This window comes from Terrapene carolina, unplaced genomic scaffold (assembly GCF_002925995.2).
Source record: "Terrapene carolina triunguis isolate 2854851 unplaced genomic scaffold, T_m_triunguis-2.0 Scaffold84, whole genome shotgun sequence".
NCBI lineage: Eukaryota > Metazoa > Chordata > Testudines > Emydidae > Terrapene > Terrapene triunguis.
In genome coordinates, this window is record NW_020664435.1 from 29,270,936 (window position 1) to 29,289,116 (window position 18,181).

The 18,181-nt window shown below is 42.5% G+C and overlaps 1 protein-coding gene across 2 annotated transcripts in view; it reads right to left on the bottom strand.

The window, feature by feature from the left end:
• PPP1R9A (protein phosphatase 1 regulatory subunit 9A) overlaps positions 1–18,181 on the bottom strand; it is a 220,467-nt gene that overhangs the window by 88,708 nt on the left and 113,578 nt on the right. For both annotated transcript variants that reach the window (XM_024212878.3, XM_029910971.1), the window contains exons 2-3: positions 4,244–4,376; positions 3,609–3,729 (exon numbers count right to left, since the gene is read on the bottom strand). In XM_024212878.3, coding sequence (XP_024068646.1) covers positions 3,609–3,729; positions 4,244–4,376 — 254 coding nt within the window. The remainder of the gene's footprint in view (positions 1–3,608; positions 3,730–4,243; positions 4,377–18,181) is intronic.

Below are 18,181 nucleotides of genomic sequence, written 5' to 3' on the forward strand. Positions count from 1 at the left end.
TGTGTGTGTGTGTGTGTGTGTGTGTGTGTGTGTGTGTGTGTGTGTGTGTATATATTACACCAGTTTATATGACAGAGAGATGTATATTATTACATCAGTTGCAATTAATTTCCAGACAGTTTTTCAACCTTTTCCCCCCATTTCCTTCTTCCGGCATCCTGTTCCTGTCTCATTTTTAGAGATGTGTTGAATGGCTTGGCACCAATCTGAATAACAACATGCTATTTCTCACGTGTCTGTGTGTACACAAATTAAGTATCAAATGGGAGACGGGTTTACAGGTGACAAAGACTTAAAAAGAAAAAGTTTAACAGCATTTTATTATTATGAAAGAAATTGGTGGTTTCTCAATTATTTTCTAAGGGCCAGTTCTTCAAGCCTCACTTACAGGGAACAGCAGTTATTCACCCATATGAACTAATTTAAGTTGCTGGAACAACTTGCATAATTGCTACTCAATATCAGAAAGGTTGCAGAATTAGGTCCTAAAAATGTGAATTCAAATTTTGCAGAGATATAATTTAGTATATGTTTCAAGTTGTGAACTGTTACACATTCCTCAGCAGCTGTTCTCAGGTAAATTTATTATCAGAAAAATATTTTCAAATGACGCATCATCCACTACATCTGTCCTGTACTTGAACTGGGAGATTATTTATACAAAATAGTCAGTTACCCTATCACATGTGATAAGAGTATTGGTATTTCATATTCAGTTTGTCCACTGATTCCTTCACTTTTTATTGCCTATCTATCAACCTATTCTTAATTTGGACTGGAGCTTACAGCAAGCTCTCTGGTTAAATTGGCCAATGACATTTACCACAGAATGCCCTTTACATGGCAACTACCCAACATCTGCTATGTCTAGAGCAGCATGAATTAAGACAGTGGTGCTCAGTCACTCGGAATTCCCACACTACAGGTTTCTCATCTTCTCCGAGGGCAAGTAATTCCCGGAGTAATCTGCTGACTTTTGCAGAAAGACATGAAAAATTTACTGCAGCTACTGAAATACTTTTCTTACCTAAAAATTACAATATTAGAAATCCCATCCCAATTTTTATTCAATTATTCTAGGATATTTGAGACATCCCTCAAAATATATTCATATTTATTGCTAAAAGATGGTCTTTTGATTATTATGCTTATTGATTACCATATAAGGATGAGGTTGAAGGAACCACCAGAGCTGATGCACAACAGATGTTCTATATTCAGGGATAGGCTGCTCCATATTCAGAGAGCTGTGTACACCTGTCTCAAATGAATGAAGTGTTTTGGAAAGAACATGAGAGAGTTCTTTCTCAGCTGCCTGAGCATTAGTCAATTGAGGACAAATATTAAAGGGGCCAAAGCAAAAATCTAGTATGATCTCCCTGATGAGGGACCAACACCAACTTGTGCAGGCTGTGTTCGTCTGGAGTATAAACAGTCCTGAACCAGCTCCCAAATGTCGAAGGAGGAGCCTCAGATGTGGTGTCACAAAGGTGCAGGCCATACATCCAAGCAATTGAAGACAACGTCTTATCGATGTCTGTAAGCTGATTTGAATCTTTGAGATGAGATCTGCTAACATCGAGAATCTGTTGGAGGGAAGATAAGCCCTGGCTGATATAGTGTCTAAGAAGGCTCCTATGAACTCCACTCTTTGTACCAGGCTCAAAGTGAATTTCTCAAAGTTGAGCAGCAATCCTAGCTTGCGGAACTGAGATCTCATCATCTTTATGGTGGCAAAAACCTCATTATAAGATTGGCCCTTGAGTAGCCAGTCATCGAGGTATAGAAAAATGATTATGCCCAGACGTCGAAGGTAAGCTGCGACCACTGCCAGTACCTCAAGGAACACTCTTGGGGCAGGCAAGAAGGCCGAACGGGAACACTTGATACTGAAAGTGATCCTGATCTACTGAAAAATACAGGAACTGTTCATGAGCTGGGTGAATTTTTAGGGGGGAGATTTTTGATAGCCCATAGCCTAGTACAGGGGTAGGCAACCTATGGCATGCGTGCCAAAAGCGGCACGCAAGCTGATTTTCAGTGGCACTCACACTGCCCGGGTCCTGGCCACCGGTCCGGGGGGCTCTGCATTTTAATTTAATTTTAAATGAAGCTTCTTAAACATTTTAAAAACCTTATTTACTTTACATACAACAATAGTTAAGTTATATATTATAGACTTATAGAAAGAGACCTTCTAAAAACGTTAAAATGTATTACTGGCACGTGAAACTTTAAATTAGAGTGAATAAATGAAGACTCAGCACACCACTTCTGAAAGGTTGCTGATCCCTGGCCTAGTAACATGCCTAGAATACTGCCAGCAGCTGGAATGCCAATTATTATGCTTATTGCTGAAGGCAGCTAAAAAGGCAACTACTGAAACCTTAGCACAACTAACAGGCCAGAAGGGGCGGGGGAAGTGAATGCCCACGAGGAGTAAGCATGGCCATGTGCCCTCCAGACTTGAGCTTCTCAAAATTGCTGAAGCATGAGGTTTTGCACGATGGGAACTCTGGCAACATTTTAACTGTTGCTATGTGAAATACATCTGGTTAACCGATGGAAAATTCACTGGCTGGAAAACTCCACACAACTTCTGCTCAGCAGGATTTTTTGTTTTTGTTTTTTATGAACAAGCTATGTAATTGGCTATAAAAGGGGGAAGAGGTCTGAGCTCGGTGGACATTTGAATACTTGGGACACTTCAGACATTTCTGGGATCCCTCTCAAGTTTCCCTGCAGACGGAGGGGTGGCCACCAGAAGTCTACAGATATCCACTCGAGACCTCCTGAAGATCTTGCCTAAATATTAATCTGGGGTTTATTTGGGGTGCACTCCTAACCTGTTGTGGACATGTGTAAGTGCTGGAGACTAAATAAAGTAAAAGCTTCAGTAAAAGCACTTTTGTTTGCATCAACCATTTATTGGCCAGATGTGCCACATCCCCACTGATTTACTTCCTGACATCACCTTGCAAAGAGTAAAGTTACCAAGAGCTGGAATGCACGTGTGCAACCACTCAAAGAAGAATTTATAATACTGAAGATCACTCTGCACTAGTGATTTTCAAAAAGTGCATGTTAAGTGAGAAATGAGGAACTTAAGGGCACAAAATGGCACAGGAAAAACTAGAAAAATGTTGCTGAGGAACTTTTTTTTATAGTTACTGACCATCCAAAATTCTCTTTGAGGCCAATGGGAGCTGCAGGCACTCACCACCATTCAAAGACATTATAAATGTTTCAGCACTTCTGATTTTGGACAACCAATTTGATTTTGGAAAAACCAACCAGATGCTAAAGGGGACTGGTTTTCAGGAAGTTGTGAGCAACCACCATCTGCAAATCTAGCCTCTTTAAAGCATCATAAGTGAGATAATCAAAATAATTATCTTCTGAAATTTCAGGTCGCTACTTTTATTTAGAAGCCTGCCTTTAGGTACCCAGATTAGAACATTTAGGCCATAACACTAACTCAAATTTCTGGTTATAAAATGACACACAACTTTTTGCCATATGCAAACAACCAGAAATTATTTTCTACAAAAATCAATATCCATAAGAACCATTGTTGAGGAAGATTCCAAACACTGAATCTAGTTTACCTGCCATCTCTTTCGGCTGTCCCACCTTCTGTTACTGTTTTGACAAATATTCCCAGTTTTTCAAGGCCTGCATCTGCTCCAACTCCCATTCCAATAATACTGATGCCAAGTCCATCTTCATCTGTGGAGAAGACAAGTAAAAGCAGCAATATAGTTTGATTTTAAAGTAATTTGGCATTTAAAGAAGTACATTTGCGTCTTGCTTTTGTTTTCTTTTTATTTTTTCATGTGATTAAACCCACTTTTAGTTATTTCCTTGGTGAGACCCTTAATTTTCTGCAGTTTTAATAACACACCAAAAATAGATAATATTGCATTTGCCATTTGGAAAAGGTTACTACAGTTAGGCAAGATGACTTACGTTCCAGAGGAGAATGAAAAGTTAATATGAAAAATCATGTCAATTAACGTGTAAGGTGAACTACAGGAAACAACATTCTTTCAGAAATACAGAACTATTGTCCTTGAGCTGGTTCCTTAAATAATATTATTGAATATTTTTCAGTCTGAAGAGCCAAGAGATTTGCAACGATTCCTCAAGAATTAAAGTTATGCCCTCTAAGCAAGTGCAGCAATCCCTTTAAAGATTTGCACATCAGTTTAGAGAAATTGCAAATAGTGCACAGAATGCATACCTTTTTCTAGTTCCACTGGTAAAAGCTCCAGTTTTTCCACACGCTTTTCAAGTTCATATTCAGCTGATGCAGCCACTGGGTCAACTTCATCATTTCTCCGGTCATAGTCTTCATTGGAGTATGTGTTGAAAACCTTTGAAAATATGCCAGTATTGATCAACTATCCATTCCAGAAAAGACGGTTAACTTAAGAAAATAGCTGCTATATGTATCCATTTTTATGACTTTTTCTATTACATTGGTTGAAATGAGTTTTTAAGGCAATGCTCCCCTCCTCCCCTCAAAGTTCAGGTTTTTAAATTAGCACTTTTTTATTCATCAAACAGTCTGCTAAGGACTGAAAACCAATTCTGAATATAACTAACTCATTTTTACCATATGTGGTTATAAGTGCAGTACATGTTTTAGAAGGATTGAGTCATTCTACTCCTTTCAATAATTAAACACACAAACATATGGTTCCAATCAAACATTGCTCCATCTAGATAGTAAAGATCTCCAAATACTTATAAAAGTAGAATACATAGGAACTACTATGATTAACTGTAACTTGTATCTAATCTCAACTCTGATGTTTCTTCCTGAGGGTCCAATTTGCGCACACAAAACCAAAGCTGAAGCTGACTATTGCTAATATGAAAAACCATTTACATATAAAATTAAAGATTATGCTGTACTTTTAAATTTTAAGATTACAGTATGGTATTACGGGATTAAGACAGATTTAACATTTCAACTCTATTATATGACATGTTTAATATCTATGTGTAAGTGTATACACACACAAACTTTTCAAATGCTACGGTAAGTGCAGTATGTTTGTTGAATTTATTTACCTGTCAGTCAGTATAAATATTGATGGCTTTTAAGTTAATTAGGGATTACTGAGGCCTTCTGTAGAGTTATGGAGTCAGAAAGATGGAGATAGTTGTTCAAATTTTTGATCCTATGCTTTATTTAGATAATCCCTCTGTTCACTTAGTTGCCCTACTGTGGCAGTAGTGAAGAAATATACAGTGCTGGAGATAAATATTGTATCTAAATTCTTCTGTCCTACATCTATTGTTGCATTTGTTACTTTAAACAAAAGCAACTCCACACCATGCCCCCACCACAACCACACCCCACACACAATTACACTCTGTCCCCTTTTCTGTCTTTACAAGTGCTCAACAAAAGAAGGCAGAATTAGGTAGCAAAAGAATATTTATGATAAATATTAACGTGTTCACCAGATCAACACCAAAACAGAGAGGTCACAAGAAGCCTTCCCTGACTGCAACTCCGTTCAGATGCTAATCAACCATTGCCTACATGCAAGGACTGCTCAAGGCTATCACCCCACAAGGGGCAGGGAAAGCCAAAGGCAAACTCACCACACTCTGACTCTGTAGCTGAGCTGTCCATTTAATGTCTAAAAATTCACATTCAACTTTTATGTTTGAATTCTTAATAGAAGTCAAAGAGATCAAATGTCAGAACAAAGGCTGCTCCTCATCAGGCCTGATGGTAGAGAGATCTTTTACACACTACAAAAAATGTTTGTGCAGCAAATATTATTAAATAATATTTAATAAAAATGGCAGCAACTGCTTTAAAAATGTCACTGAATGATACAACTTTTAAAGTTTAGCTCCTGAAGAACACGTAAAAGAAAATGATTGTAGCTTAAATGGTACTGTTAGTGGAATCTGTGTTGTTCCCACCTAGCAATCTGTCAGCTGAGAGAGCAACATAATTGACTACACTTCTGTCTAAAACTGGATGCACTCCATGCTTATTTTTTTTAATTACACAACTGAAAAAAAGAATCTCCCCATCTCCCCTCCCTCCCCCTCATTTAATATATCTTTTTTTATTTCTTTGGCATACACTACTCAACTTTATAACATTTTCGAACTAAGAACAAGAACATAAAAACGGCCATACTGGGTCAGTATCCATCTTGCCCAATATCCTGTCTTCTGACAGTGGCCAATGCCAGGTGTCCCAGAGGGAATGAACAGAACAGGTAATCATCAAGTGATCCATCTGCTGTCACCCATTCCCAGATTCTGGCAAGCAGAGGCTAGGGACACCATCCTGGATAATAGCCACTGATGGACCTATCCTCCATGAATTTATCTAGTTCTTTTTTGAACCCTGTTATAGTCTTGGCCCTCACAACATCCTCTGGCAAGGAGTTCCACAAGTTGACTGTGCATTGTGTGAAAAAATACTTCTTTTTGTTTTAAATCTGCTGCCTATTAATTTCATTGGGTGACCCCTAGTTCTGGTGTTATGAGAAGGAGTAAATAACACTTCCTTATTTACTTTCTCCACATCAGTCATGATTTTATAGACCTCAACCATATCTCTCCTAGTCGTCTTTTTTCCAAGCTGAAAAGTCCCAGTCTTATTAATCTCTCCTCATATGGCGGACACTCCATACCCCTAATCATTTTATTTGCCCTTTTCTGAACCTTTTCCAATTCCAATATCTTTTTTGAGGTGGGGCGACCACATCTGCATGTAGTATTCAAGATGTGAGAGTACCATGGATTTATATAGAGGCAATATGATATTTTCTGTCTTTGGAAATACTGACTGAAAAGAAGTAAAAATAATAAGACTGCAACAATTAAACCCATACTGCAGTCTAGAATGCCTTCTTTGTGTAACAAATCTCCAAAATCACGTCAGAGATGGCTTTCCAGCTTGTAGGCACATTGAGTTTTAGATGGTGTCTTGGCACATTTTTGCTTTGGATTTAAGCCTAGAGTTCACATGCTTCCTCCAAGAAGCTAAACTCATCACAAGTTTTCTTGGCAGAACAATGCATCACCTTCATATTAGGACTGTTGAGAAAACCTTGCAATACCACTGGAAACATGAAGAAAGCAGTCATCACTCAAAGTATTAATGCTACTGTCCAAGGTAATAAAATCTTCTCTGCAGTGCTGTGGAAGCAACTTAGGCTAGGTCTACACTACAGCGGGGGTCCGACCTAAGATACGCAACTTCAGCTATGTGAATACCGTAGCTGAAGTTGCGTATTTTAGGTCGACTTACCTGGCTGTGAGGACGGGGGAAAGTCGACCGCTGCCGCGCTGCCGTCGACTCCGCTGCCGCCTCTTGCCGCGGTGGATTTCCAGAGTCGACGGCAGAGTGATCAGGGATTGATTTTATCGCGTCTTCACTAGACGCGATAAGTCGATCCCAGAAAATCGATTGCCTGCCGCCGGACCCTCCGGTAAGTGTAGATGTACCCTTAGTCAGCATCACATTAATTCCCCTAAAATAGTAGCTATATTGAGATTATTGTAAGGAAACCAGTAGTACAATACTATGTTACTAGTAGCACAGAAATTGTGATAAGGTCCTCATGCTCTTTGGAGCGACTCACAACCGTGAGTGCCTGCTTCAGGGCAGATGGTCAGAAAACAGGGCAAACACCCTGGTGGTGTGTTCTATAATTAGATTTCACCAAGCCAGTAACAAATGTGAACTCTTGAATTACGATACTAGTCTTACCATGGAGTCACAGACAGTCTCCTCAGATTCTCCAGTCTATCTTACCACTCAGACAAACTGGATTTTGTGATAAGAGGTCACTTATACCAGGGGTTCTCAACCTTTTTCTCTCTGAGGCCCCCTCAACATACACCTCTGCCTCGATATAACGCTGTCCTCGGGAGCCAAAATATCTTACTGCGTTATAGGTGAAACCGCATTATATTGAACTTGTTTGATCCACCGGAGTGCGCAGCCCCGTCCCCCCGGAGCACTGCTTTACCGCGTTATATCCGAATTCGTGTTATATCGGGTCGCGTTATATCGAGGTAGCAGTGTATTATAAAAACTCCAGGACCCAGTGGGGGTGTGGGACCCTCGGGGCAGGGGCCTTGGACATAGGTGTAGTTTGACTTCTACTTTGGGGGGGCAGGGGCCAGCAGGACTCAAGTCACCTCCACATGGCGGGGTCCGGGGAGGGAGCGCCACCTCCACTCCCTGACTCACCTCAGCAGGCCACCCAGCCTGTCTGGGTTAGGGGGCGGGGGATGGACGGCGCAACCAAAAATTATAACTCAAAGGCACAGGACTTAGCTCAAAAAGTTTGAAAACAGTTTAGGGTGCAGGGAGCAGGTTGCTGGGGCTGTGTGCGGGCAGGGGGTAGCTCAGGGTGCAGGGAGAGGGTAGCTGGGGCTGTGTGCACACAGGGGTGGCTGTGGGTACACGGAGAGGCTAGCTAGGGGCTGTGTGTGGGCATGGGGGTAGCTCGGGGGCAGGGAGAATATAGCTGAGGGTGCAGGGAGGGTAGCTATGGTCTGTGTGCTGGGAGGGCTCCCCTGCGGCCCTGTTCCACGAGGGCTCTGCCAGCCAAGGACCCAGGTCTCCCCACCCAGGCAGCTCCTACCGGCTGCGTGAGCAAAAGGGGCTGGGAACTGAGGAGCAGCTTCAACCCAGGGCACCAGCAGGAGAGGAGGGAACGCTGCCACTGCCTGCTCCATGACACCAGCCAGAGAAGCAGCTGCCCCACACTGCCCGGCTCTGGCTTACTGCCTCCGACCTGGCCAGAGGGCGGGGAGAGGAGATGGGTGGGGAGGTGTGGAGCTACCCCCGGGACTGCCGTGCTTTTGTGGTGCAGTCTGGGAGAGGAGGGGCAATGCTCTCCATGTTCCCAACTCTGCGCAGGGGCTCAGGGCTTCTTCCCCACAGGGAGTACCAGCGCTCGGGGCTCCAGGATTCAGCCCTGCGCCTCCCGGCTTCTGCCCCGCGAGGCGCGCCAGGGATCAAGGCTTCAGCCCCGCACCTCTTGGCTTCTGCCCCGCAGAGGGCACTGGGGGGGTGTTGATGGGGATAGGGGGTTCAGCCCCACACCTCCCAGCTTCAGCCCCTTGGGGGACACTAGGGCTCAGGCTCTGGGTTTCAGCCCTGTGGCCCCCTTGAAAGGGTTCACGGACAACAAGGGGGCCGCAGACCACCGGTTGAGAACTGCTGACTTATACCAAAAATCACACCACCACATCAGAGCAATTGGTACTTTAGATCTTACACCAGTTTCCTCAAGGAAATCCCAATCTAAATCCCCTTCCAATCCATTTTATCTAATAACCATACCCCATCTATAATGAGTACCTGCACGGGACACCTGTCACAAGGAGGCATCCTCAATTATTTTGGCTGAGAGAGGGATTTTATGAAATTGTTTTGGGTATAAATACTCCCTCTCCCCGGTCACCTGGAAGAGCAATGCCCCCCCACCTGGTCCAGCCACTTCCTGTTCCTCCTTACTCCATCCAGGTAAACTTCTATTTCTTCCCTCTCTGCCGCCAACTGCAGAGGCGGTTCCTTACAGAGGCAAAAACTCCTTTACTTGTGGCCTGCCAGATAAGGACCCACCACATACATTTTTCTTTCAAAAGGTCCTGAATGATCTATTAATTTCTCCTACTGGAGCTACAGTACATCCAAAGGATGAAATTTCTAGGTATCATAGAAAGTAAACAGTAGGTTTCGATCTTTACATTAAACCATTTCAGGCTATAACAGCTTGGCTTGCAAGTTCTGAAAAGATTAATTTTCTTGGGAAGAAATCTTTTGCATAAGGCATCTTTAGTAACTGGTAGATTTGCAAAGGGTTTTTAAAGGTGAGAAATGCCTCTTTGATCTGGACAGGTCTTTAAAAAGGAGTTCCTTAACTGCAGTAAGAATCTCTCTGTTTTGGCTGTCCAAAGAATGATTAGCTTTTCAAGTGGTCTATTTTAAGTTCTAATTAATGAAAGTTAAATAGCATTTTATGCATCAGTGAATAAATATCTTCTTTTTTGAATATTTTATCTTATAAGCTCCTTTTTTCTAGGAAAACATGTCATTTTACACATTTTAACATGTTTTATAAATTTATTACATAAATATATGATTTTCATTGTTAAATAATATTAACAATGACATTATTAATAGAGCATGCTCAATATTGTTTCAAAGTTCATGTCTTCCCAGATCTGGATTCTGGCTGTTAAATTGAGAGAGTGTGGGAATTCACCTTAAAATAAACTTTGCAACCTCTGTTTCAGAAAATTATGTTGTATTTTCCTGTGTGGTTCTCAAAATGGGCTTGAACAGATGGATAGGGGGAATCACACAGGCTCTTTCCCCTATAGTCAGCATTCAGCCAGAGGATGACCTATGGATCTAATGATTCCAATCTGTATGCAGTGAAAAGAAAGTAGGTAGGGGTCAAAGACCTCCTGACTCAGCCCCATTTATCTTTGTGTTCTGAGATGTATGACTCACAGCCAGTATCTTGACTGTATCTCTGACACTAAGGAGAGTCACATGTCTGAGAACACTCCATCACACAAGAAGGAAAGAGATCCTGCCACGGTAGAATGTGTGGGGATTTCACAGCACCAATCCTGATATAAAGTCCCCTACAATTAAATCAATGCATTCGTTGCGTTCTCTGGGAGGTTCTGTGGACACTTTGCTGTTCTTAGAAATAAAGGTCCTGATTCTGATCTCAGTTAATAGATTCTATGGTCAGAAGGGAACCACTAGGACACCTACTTTGGGGTCCTGTATACACAGGCTGCAGAATTTCCCAGACACTGAAGTAATGCTTCTTGAAAGAGATCTAATCTCATTTTAAAGACTCCAAGTGATGGTGAGCCTACCACCTCCCCTGTTAAGTTGTTCCAATGTTTAATTACTCTCACTGGTAACAAACTGAATCTCATTAAAAAGTTGAATTTCATAGAATCATAGAACTGGAAGGGGCCTTGAGAGGTCATCTAGTCCAGTCCCCTGCACTCAATTTGTTTAACTTCAACTTCCAGACACTGGACCTTTTTATGCCTTCACGTGTGAGACTAAAAAGCCCTCACTATCAGGTATCTTTTCCACGTGTAAGTACCTATAGAAAGCAATCATGTCACCTCTCAACCATCTCTTTGATCATTTGAATAGATTGAGCTCCTTAAGCTTCACATTGTAAAACATTTTTTTCCAGCTCCTGGATCATTTTTGCAGCTGTCCTTTGAACCATCTCCAGTATTTCCACATCTTTCAAGCGTGGACACCAGAACTGGACATAGTATTCTAATAGTAGTCTTAACCAATGCTGTGCACAGAGGCAAGATCACTTCCCTACTTCTGTTTGAGATTCCCTATTCATACATTCAAGGCTTACACCCCATTTTTGAGGCTCCTGGTATTAAGGCTGCTGCCGAGATGACCCATTCAGCACAAAATGATCCTGGTGAATTGACTATTGATGCAATCCATGGAGCTGAAAAGAAGCTTAAGGGAAATATGGTGGCAGGAGTCTGTGAAATTCCTGGAGAACTGTTAAAAAGCTCTGGACCAGCTATTCTTTTGTGTCTTTAGGTAAATATAATCGGGAGAACTAGAGTCAGTCCCTTACGACTAGCAAAGACGACATTATTTTACCGCTTGGATGATCATCTGCTCTCAATGGATAGAAGGCAGACCTCCATTCTCATCCTCCTGTACCTCTCTGCAGCATTGAACACTGGTAACCTTAAGATACTGCTGCTTCACCGCACCTGAGACAGGTAGCGGGGATCCAGGGTAATGCCCTAAAAAGATTTGAGCCCTTGCTGGAAGAACACACCCAATGAGTAGTGATGGGACATTGCACCTCCACACTACACCCCTCACTTTTGTAGTCCAATAAAGATCAATTCTCTCTCTAATCGTGTTCAACATTTACATGCAGCCAATAGGTGAACTGGTCAGATGACATGGACTCCAAGTTTCAGCAAATACAGCTGACACACAGCTCTACCTATTTGTTGCCACATATGACCATACCACTACCATCAAAACAGTGCAGTGCTTGATGAGATCAGCTCATGGATGAAGAACAACTAGCTGAAGTTGTACCTAAGCAAAACAAAGGTTATGTGGCGGGTAGAGGAAAACACTTCATAGCATTTCCAGCCATTGTGCAGTCTCCTTTGGCTGAAGGTACATACCCACAATTAGTCAATTCAGTCCAGAGCCTCGGAGTGCTGCTGGATTCCTCACTGACACTAAACTTTCACATAGTGGCATGCACGAGTAACATTTTCTATCATCTCTGGCTGGCTAGGAGACCCTGTCCCCTCCTGAACCACTGGCCACAGCTATTCATACCTTTGTCACCTCTCTGTCAGGCACTGCTTCTGATAATCTAACCTAGCGATTGGAGCGTGGGTTACAGCTGCGTATAGGGTGGCGCCTGGGCCAGGGGTGGTCCTGGAATCAGGATCCAGGTACAGGCCAGGGTCAAACAAAGATCAGAGGCCACAGACAAATCAGGGTCAGAACTGTAGCCAGAGTCCAGGTGCAGGCCAGAGGTTAAAGCCGGGTGGTCAGAGTTCAAAAACAAGCCAAGTTGGTACAGAAGTCAAGAGTCCAGATACGTGCCAAAAATCTAAAACGGGCAGTCAGAAACTGGGAGTCTAGTGGGGATCAGGAGGCAGAGACAGGGCTGCAGCAGTTTGGTGATAAGGCTGGAGTGAGGTTAGTGCCAGGCTCAGGGAAGGCTGGGGCAGGAGCAAGCGGAGGAGCAGGAGAAGGAACTGGCTGGGAGTCGCTGGAGTCTGGTGCACTGCGAGGCAGGAGGAGGGTTCCTGGAGGGTAGCACAGTGCTCAGCGTCAGACTGATCTGCAGCTCTGCAGAGGATGTGGAAATATCTGAGCCTAAACAAAGGAATGTGGTCCTGCTCCTTTGAATGTGTCTCCATGGTAAATTGAGAGGCATTGAAAATTCATTTACATAAAAGGTAAACAAAAGCCATCAAGCTAACAAGGAGAGGAGATCACCACTCCGCTATCAGCAGTGGGGGAGGAACCAGCATGTAGTCTTCACCAGACCACATGGCATTCTCTTCCCAGCAGGACAAAAGGAACTTTATCTGAGAATACAATTAAAAGACATACTGGCCTATAAAGAGTGAATCCCTAAGTTATCCCTCACCTGAAGAGACAAAGAAACAGAGCACTTTAAGCTCTGTGAAGGGACCTGCCCAGAGAATCTGGTCAGCCATGCTGGAAAAGACTTGGTGAGAAACATTTCTTCAAATAAGAGACTTAAATCAGATTTTAGTCTTAGATGTGTATTTGTGCTTGTAACCCTTTCTATTTTTATTCCTTATACTTGGTACCATTTAAGCCTATGTCTTTTTGTTTATTAAATTTGTTTTACTATAAACCAATTCATGTTGTGATTGAAATAAGAGTATTTATCAAACCCCTGTTGAATTAATGAGCTGCTGTTTATCGTTTCTTTAAAGGAGCAGTGAATTTAATAACATCTGTGAGCATTCCAGGAGAGGGCAAGACACCACAGGGCAGACAGCTTTGGGGAAATTTGGAAATGGTGTCACCCTGCAGAAAGTAATTGGCCAGTGGAAGCCAAGGTGTGACCTGCATGCTTGTATGCTGGCTGTTGGTGTCGCGGCTGAGTGCCACCGCAGGATACCATTCAAGACAACCGAAGTTGCAGGGAAGGCGGTGACACAACCCCTTACTCATCTGGGTTGAACCCCAAAGTTTCAAAGTCTCCTCAGTAACACTGGTTTCTATAAACACGTCATAGAAATGTAGGGGTGGAATGGACCTGAAGAGGTCATCTAGTCCATCCTCCCATGCTAAGACAGAGTTAAGTACACCCAGAATGAATCATCCCTGATGGATGTGTCTAATCTGTTCTTAAAAACTTCCAGTCAAACCTCTTCTCCACTCCCTACACTGGCTTCCCACAGACTATCAAATCAAGTTGAATATCTTGGCCCTTATCTTCAAGGCACTCAATGGCCTGGGCCCAGAGTGTCTAAAAGATTGCCTAAAGCTCTGACACAGTGGTTCCCACAACTATACACATGTTACATATAGTGCGTACCATTGGAACTGGTGAGAAGCAGCAGTGCTGGCTTCCCCAATGCCCACTCAGGTTTGACCCCACCAGCACTCCATCATGGCTGGGGGGCCGCGAGGCCAAACCTGACTGGTGCTGTGACCCCCGTGCACCAGGTCACGATGCTATTCACTAGATTTTGGTTTCGCTCACCCAGTCATGATGCAGGACCAACAGGGCCAAAGCTGAGTGGGCAGTGGGGCAGCCAGCACTGCTCTTCCTCGCCACTGCCTTTTGGGCTGGCTCCTAAACCAGGGGTCCTTTCCGGGGGCCTGCCCAGCCTCACCCTACTTCCAGAAACCCATGTCCCTTTTCAGGGATGGGGAATAAGTAACACTGCACCTGGGCAAGCCAGGCTGGCAGGCAGGGACTGAGCATGGTGCAGACTCAGTGGGTGAGGCATGGGGCCACTGGCTGTAGGGGGCTGGCTCCGCGGGGATTGATGGTGCGTACCATGGGGAAAATTCCTGGAGGCACCCCTGCTCTGGCACAATGGAACTCTCAATAATAGAGCTTGTCTATGCAAAAGAAAATTTTCTTGGGAGCCAGCCCAAGACCGTAGAGAATGAACTCCCCCAGGAACTAAGGACCATCACAAACTTCACCACCTTCCCTTCTGAGTGCAGTGCACATTTCTTTGACCTTGTCTTATCTAACATAAACACATGACAACATTTGTATAGATATATGTCTAAAAAAATTCCAGAACAAAAACATTACTTTGCACAAATTTCTTCCCCTGGAAAGAAGATGAGAAAACAAACACATGACAGATACTAATCACATTGCTTAATGCACTGCTGGAAGGCATACATATACCAGAGGGATGAGCATAGTATAAGAACATATGGAGGAGAGAAGGAAGGAGAAAAAAGAAAGGAGAAAGAGAAGGTGTGGTATTTTCCTGCTGTCAGTGACTATCAGGTCTTGTTCTGCCCCCAAGCTGCATCAGATCTCTGGACCTTAGCACAAATAATTAATTCCACCGATATTAATGAAACCATACCCAATAGAGTGTTTCTTTTTTTCCCTTAAGGTGTTTTACAAATTTTAAATTGTGTATACATTAAAAGCTCATAATTGTCAAAAGATGCCTTAGGTGAAATCCAAGATAAACCACCCATCTCTATTAAACACATGAATTAAACTCACTTTGTCACTATCACTACAAAGACATTTATGCTCCACCCCAAAACAAATAGCAATCACTCCACAGACTTGCAGAACTGACGTAAAGAGAAATGTGTTAACATTTACTATTCGGTAACATTAAAGTATTTGCCATTCTCATTAGAATTAATAAAATTACAGGACTTATTTGAATTAGGAGACACATTTCATGGGTCGGTTTGTAGTTATCACAGGACTGATTCTCTTTTCCTCCTCTGGCAACTTGTTTTATTACCTAATTCACAAAGGAAAATTTCCAAAACTGCTTCCAGCAAATTCCTGTTCCCTTGACATGAATGCTCCCACTGCTCTCTTGCCAATTTCAGCAATTTATCCTGATCTCCAACATCAGTTAACGTGACAATAAAAGTGCCAGCAATTTTCTCAGTCCCACATCCTTCCTTGACAAAATCCTGTAAACATCTCTTGATGTAGATCGATATTTAGCAGAGATGACAGTTTGGGTCTTAAATGAAAATGTCTGCACGTTCCACTTCAGTAGAAAGACCAATCATCTATATTCTTCTATCTCAGTATTTTTCTTGGTATTCTCAAATTTGCTGTCTATGTTCTAGACATTTTTAATCACATCTTTGGTGAAGCTTCATATAACCTTAGAGTGTTTTTAAAAATGCTTATTTCTATGAAGCACTTTTAGTAGAATCCATAAGGTTGGTTCCCCAACATTCAAGTGGAGGCCACTCAATCTGTACTATTCCTATTGCTACAGAAGCAGAATTTGTGTAATGATTTGCCATATAGCCTTCTCCTGTCAGAAGCATATATACATCACTTCTGGTGGGCTTTGTGGACAACTGCTGGAGACTTCAGTTAGCAGCTAGTCATCATGAAGAACAATATGAGGAGAGAGACACTTTCATCATTTTCTGTTGCCTTCCTGTGCTCCTAACACTTGGCATGAGATATTTACTTGCAGTTACATCTGGGGAAAGGGCACCATAACCACCAGATCTAGCTCTTGCCAGCTGCAGGTGTCCTTTCTGGTGCGTACAGGCTACACACATGCTGAAAGCTTCATAAAGGGCAGTATGTATAGGTGCTGACCACAGCCATTTGAAGTAGGAGAAGTGTTAATGACTTAGGGGTGTTTTTCTTCTCTCATGTAGGGAGGAAGACTGGATTGGGGTGGGATTCACTCTGGGGTAAGCAGCATGTGCTGAAGGATACTGCCCTTTCTCATGCTCTCTTTATATTTCTAGCATACTCCTCCTGTTCCCATCTCTGTTGCCTGTAACCTGAGCTAGACAGGGGTGAAGATCATGGGCTTGTAGAGACACAAGCAACGAGAAAAGCATGGCCTCTCAATATTTATCCATAGCAGCGGGCTGCAGGAAAACTGTTGATGTTGGGACTTCTTTGGTGAGATCAGGAAGCAGGGTAATGGTGTTCTGGGTGAACTGTATGGGATACTGAAGAAATGGACACATGCCTGCTGTTCTCTGCTTAACTGTCTGGCGTACTTCTGTTCCTTCAATGGCCCCCATCTTAAAGTGGCCAAGAGGGAGTGCAGGAATTCTCAGCACTTAGATGCTTTAAACAGATGGTTTTATGATTTACATATTCTATTTATATAAGCCAGATTCTGTTCCCACCCTGCATGCTCGCACAAGGGACTAAGGGAGTGTACTCCCTTGTCATGGGAAAAGTCCTGGGAAAAGGGAGAAGTCTCTGTAGAACCACTACTACTTCTCCCACATTGGTGGATGGAGTCAAGGCAATACCCTCTCCCACGCAAACTTGTCAGGGAACACACGCTCTGACAGGTATAGGAGTGGTGCAGGCTACATCCTCACTGGACCATAGGGAAGCCAAAAGTCAGATTGCTTCCCAGGCTGTTCTTGAGGCAGCGCAACAACGTGCTGCTCTATACAAAAGGGTTTACAATTTAGCCTTTACTTTCAGCGCTGCTGCCTGTCAATAATTTTGTTTCCTTCAACGTAAAGAGAGTGATACATAAAGATGTGGCCTCATGTATTGCTCCTAAGAACTTATTTTACTTGATCATCATTTTGCTAATTTTATAACATTAGAGACACATAAACCCCAACATTATTTTCTAACCTAATTATCTTCAGAAGTAATGGCCTAAAATTATTTTCTACGAACAGAGATTAAAATCTCTTGTAAGTACAGAATTTTAATATTAGCACTATATGCAACCTTGTCCCTTGAAGACTAGAAATAAAACTTTTAGAGTAATAGGAATCTTTGGAAAAGCACTGGAGGACATTTATCTGTTGGAGGCATCCTATAATATTTTTATTACGCAATATAAGGGGGTTAAATTGAAATGATAAGGGATTCTGAGTTTTCTTCATCCATTTTATCTTGGACTCTTTTCCCATTTGTTCTGGAAGTATTCAAGGTTTTTTAAAAGCACATCCAATAATTCAGTGTCTTGCATAAAAGCAGATGGATTCAGAGTAACTGTCTTTCTCCAAAGTCAGTTCTTATTTGATTTGGTGAATCAGCCAACACAGACTGAGGGTGTATTATTGATGACTTCACCGGGAAGAAGACCAGATAACCTTTAATTTCACCTGTAATTTATACATAATGTAGTTTCCACTGGTTCCGTGAATGTTTTGAACCCTCTTCTATTTCCTTCATGACAAATAGACCATTGCCCCCAAAATAACAGTCTCCTGAAATGGAAACTTTCCAGCTGCAATCATACATAACCATCTGCTAGCTACACTCACAATTACTCCCAGGCAACACTCCTCTTTCACAGTCAGGAACATAAGTTCTCTGTAAAGCAAAGAGCATCAGAGTAATATTTTTAATACAAAATTCCACAGACCAAAACCAGCTGAGGTGACGTTAGCAATTGCACTGTCAAT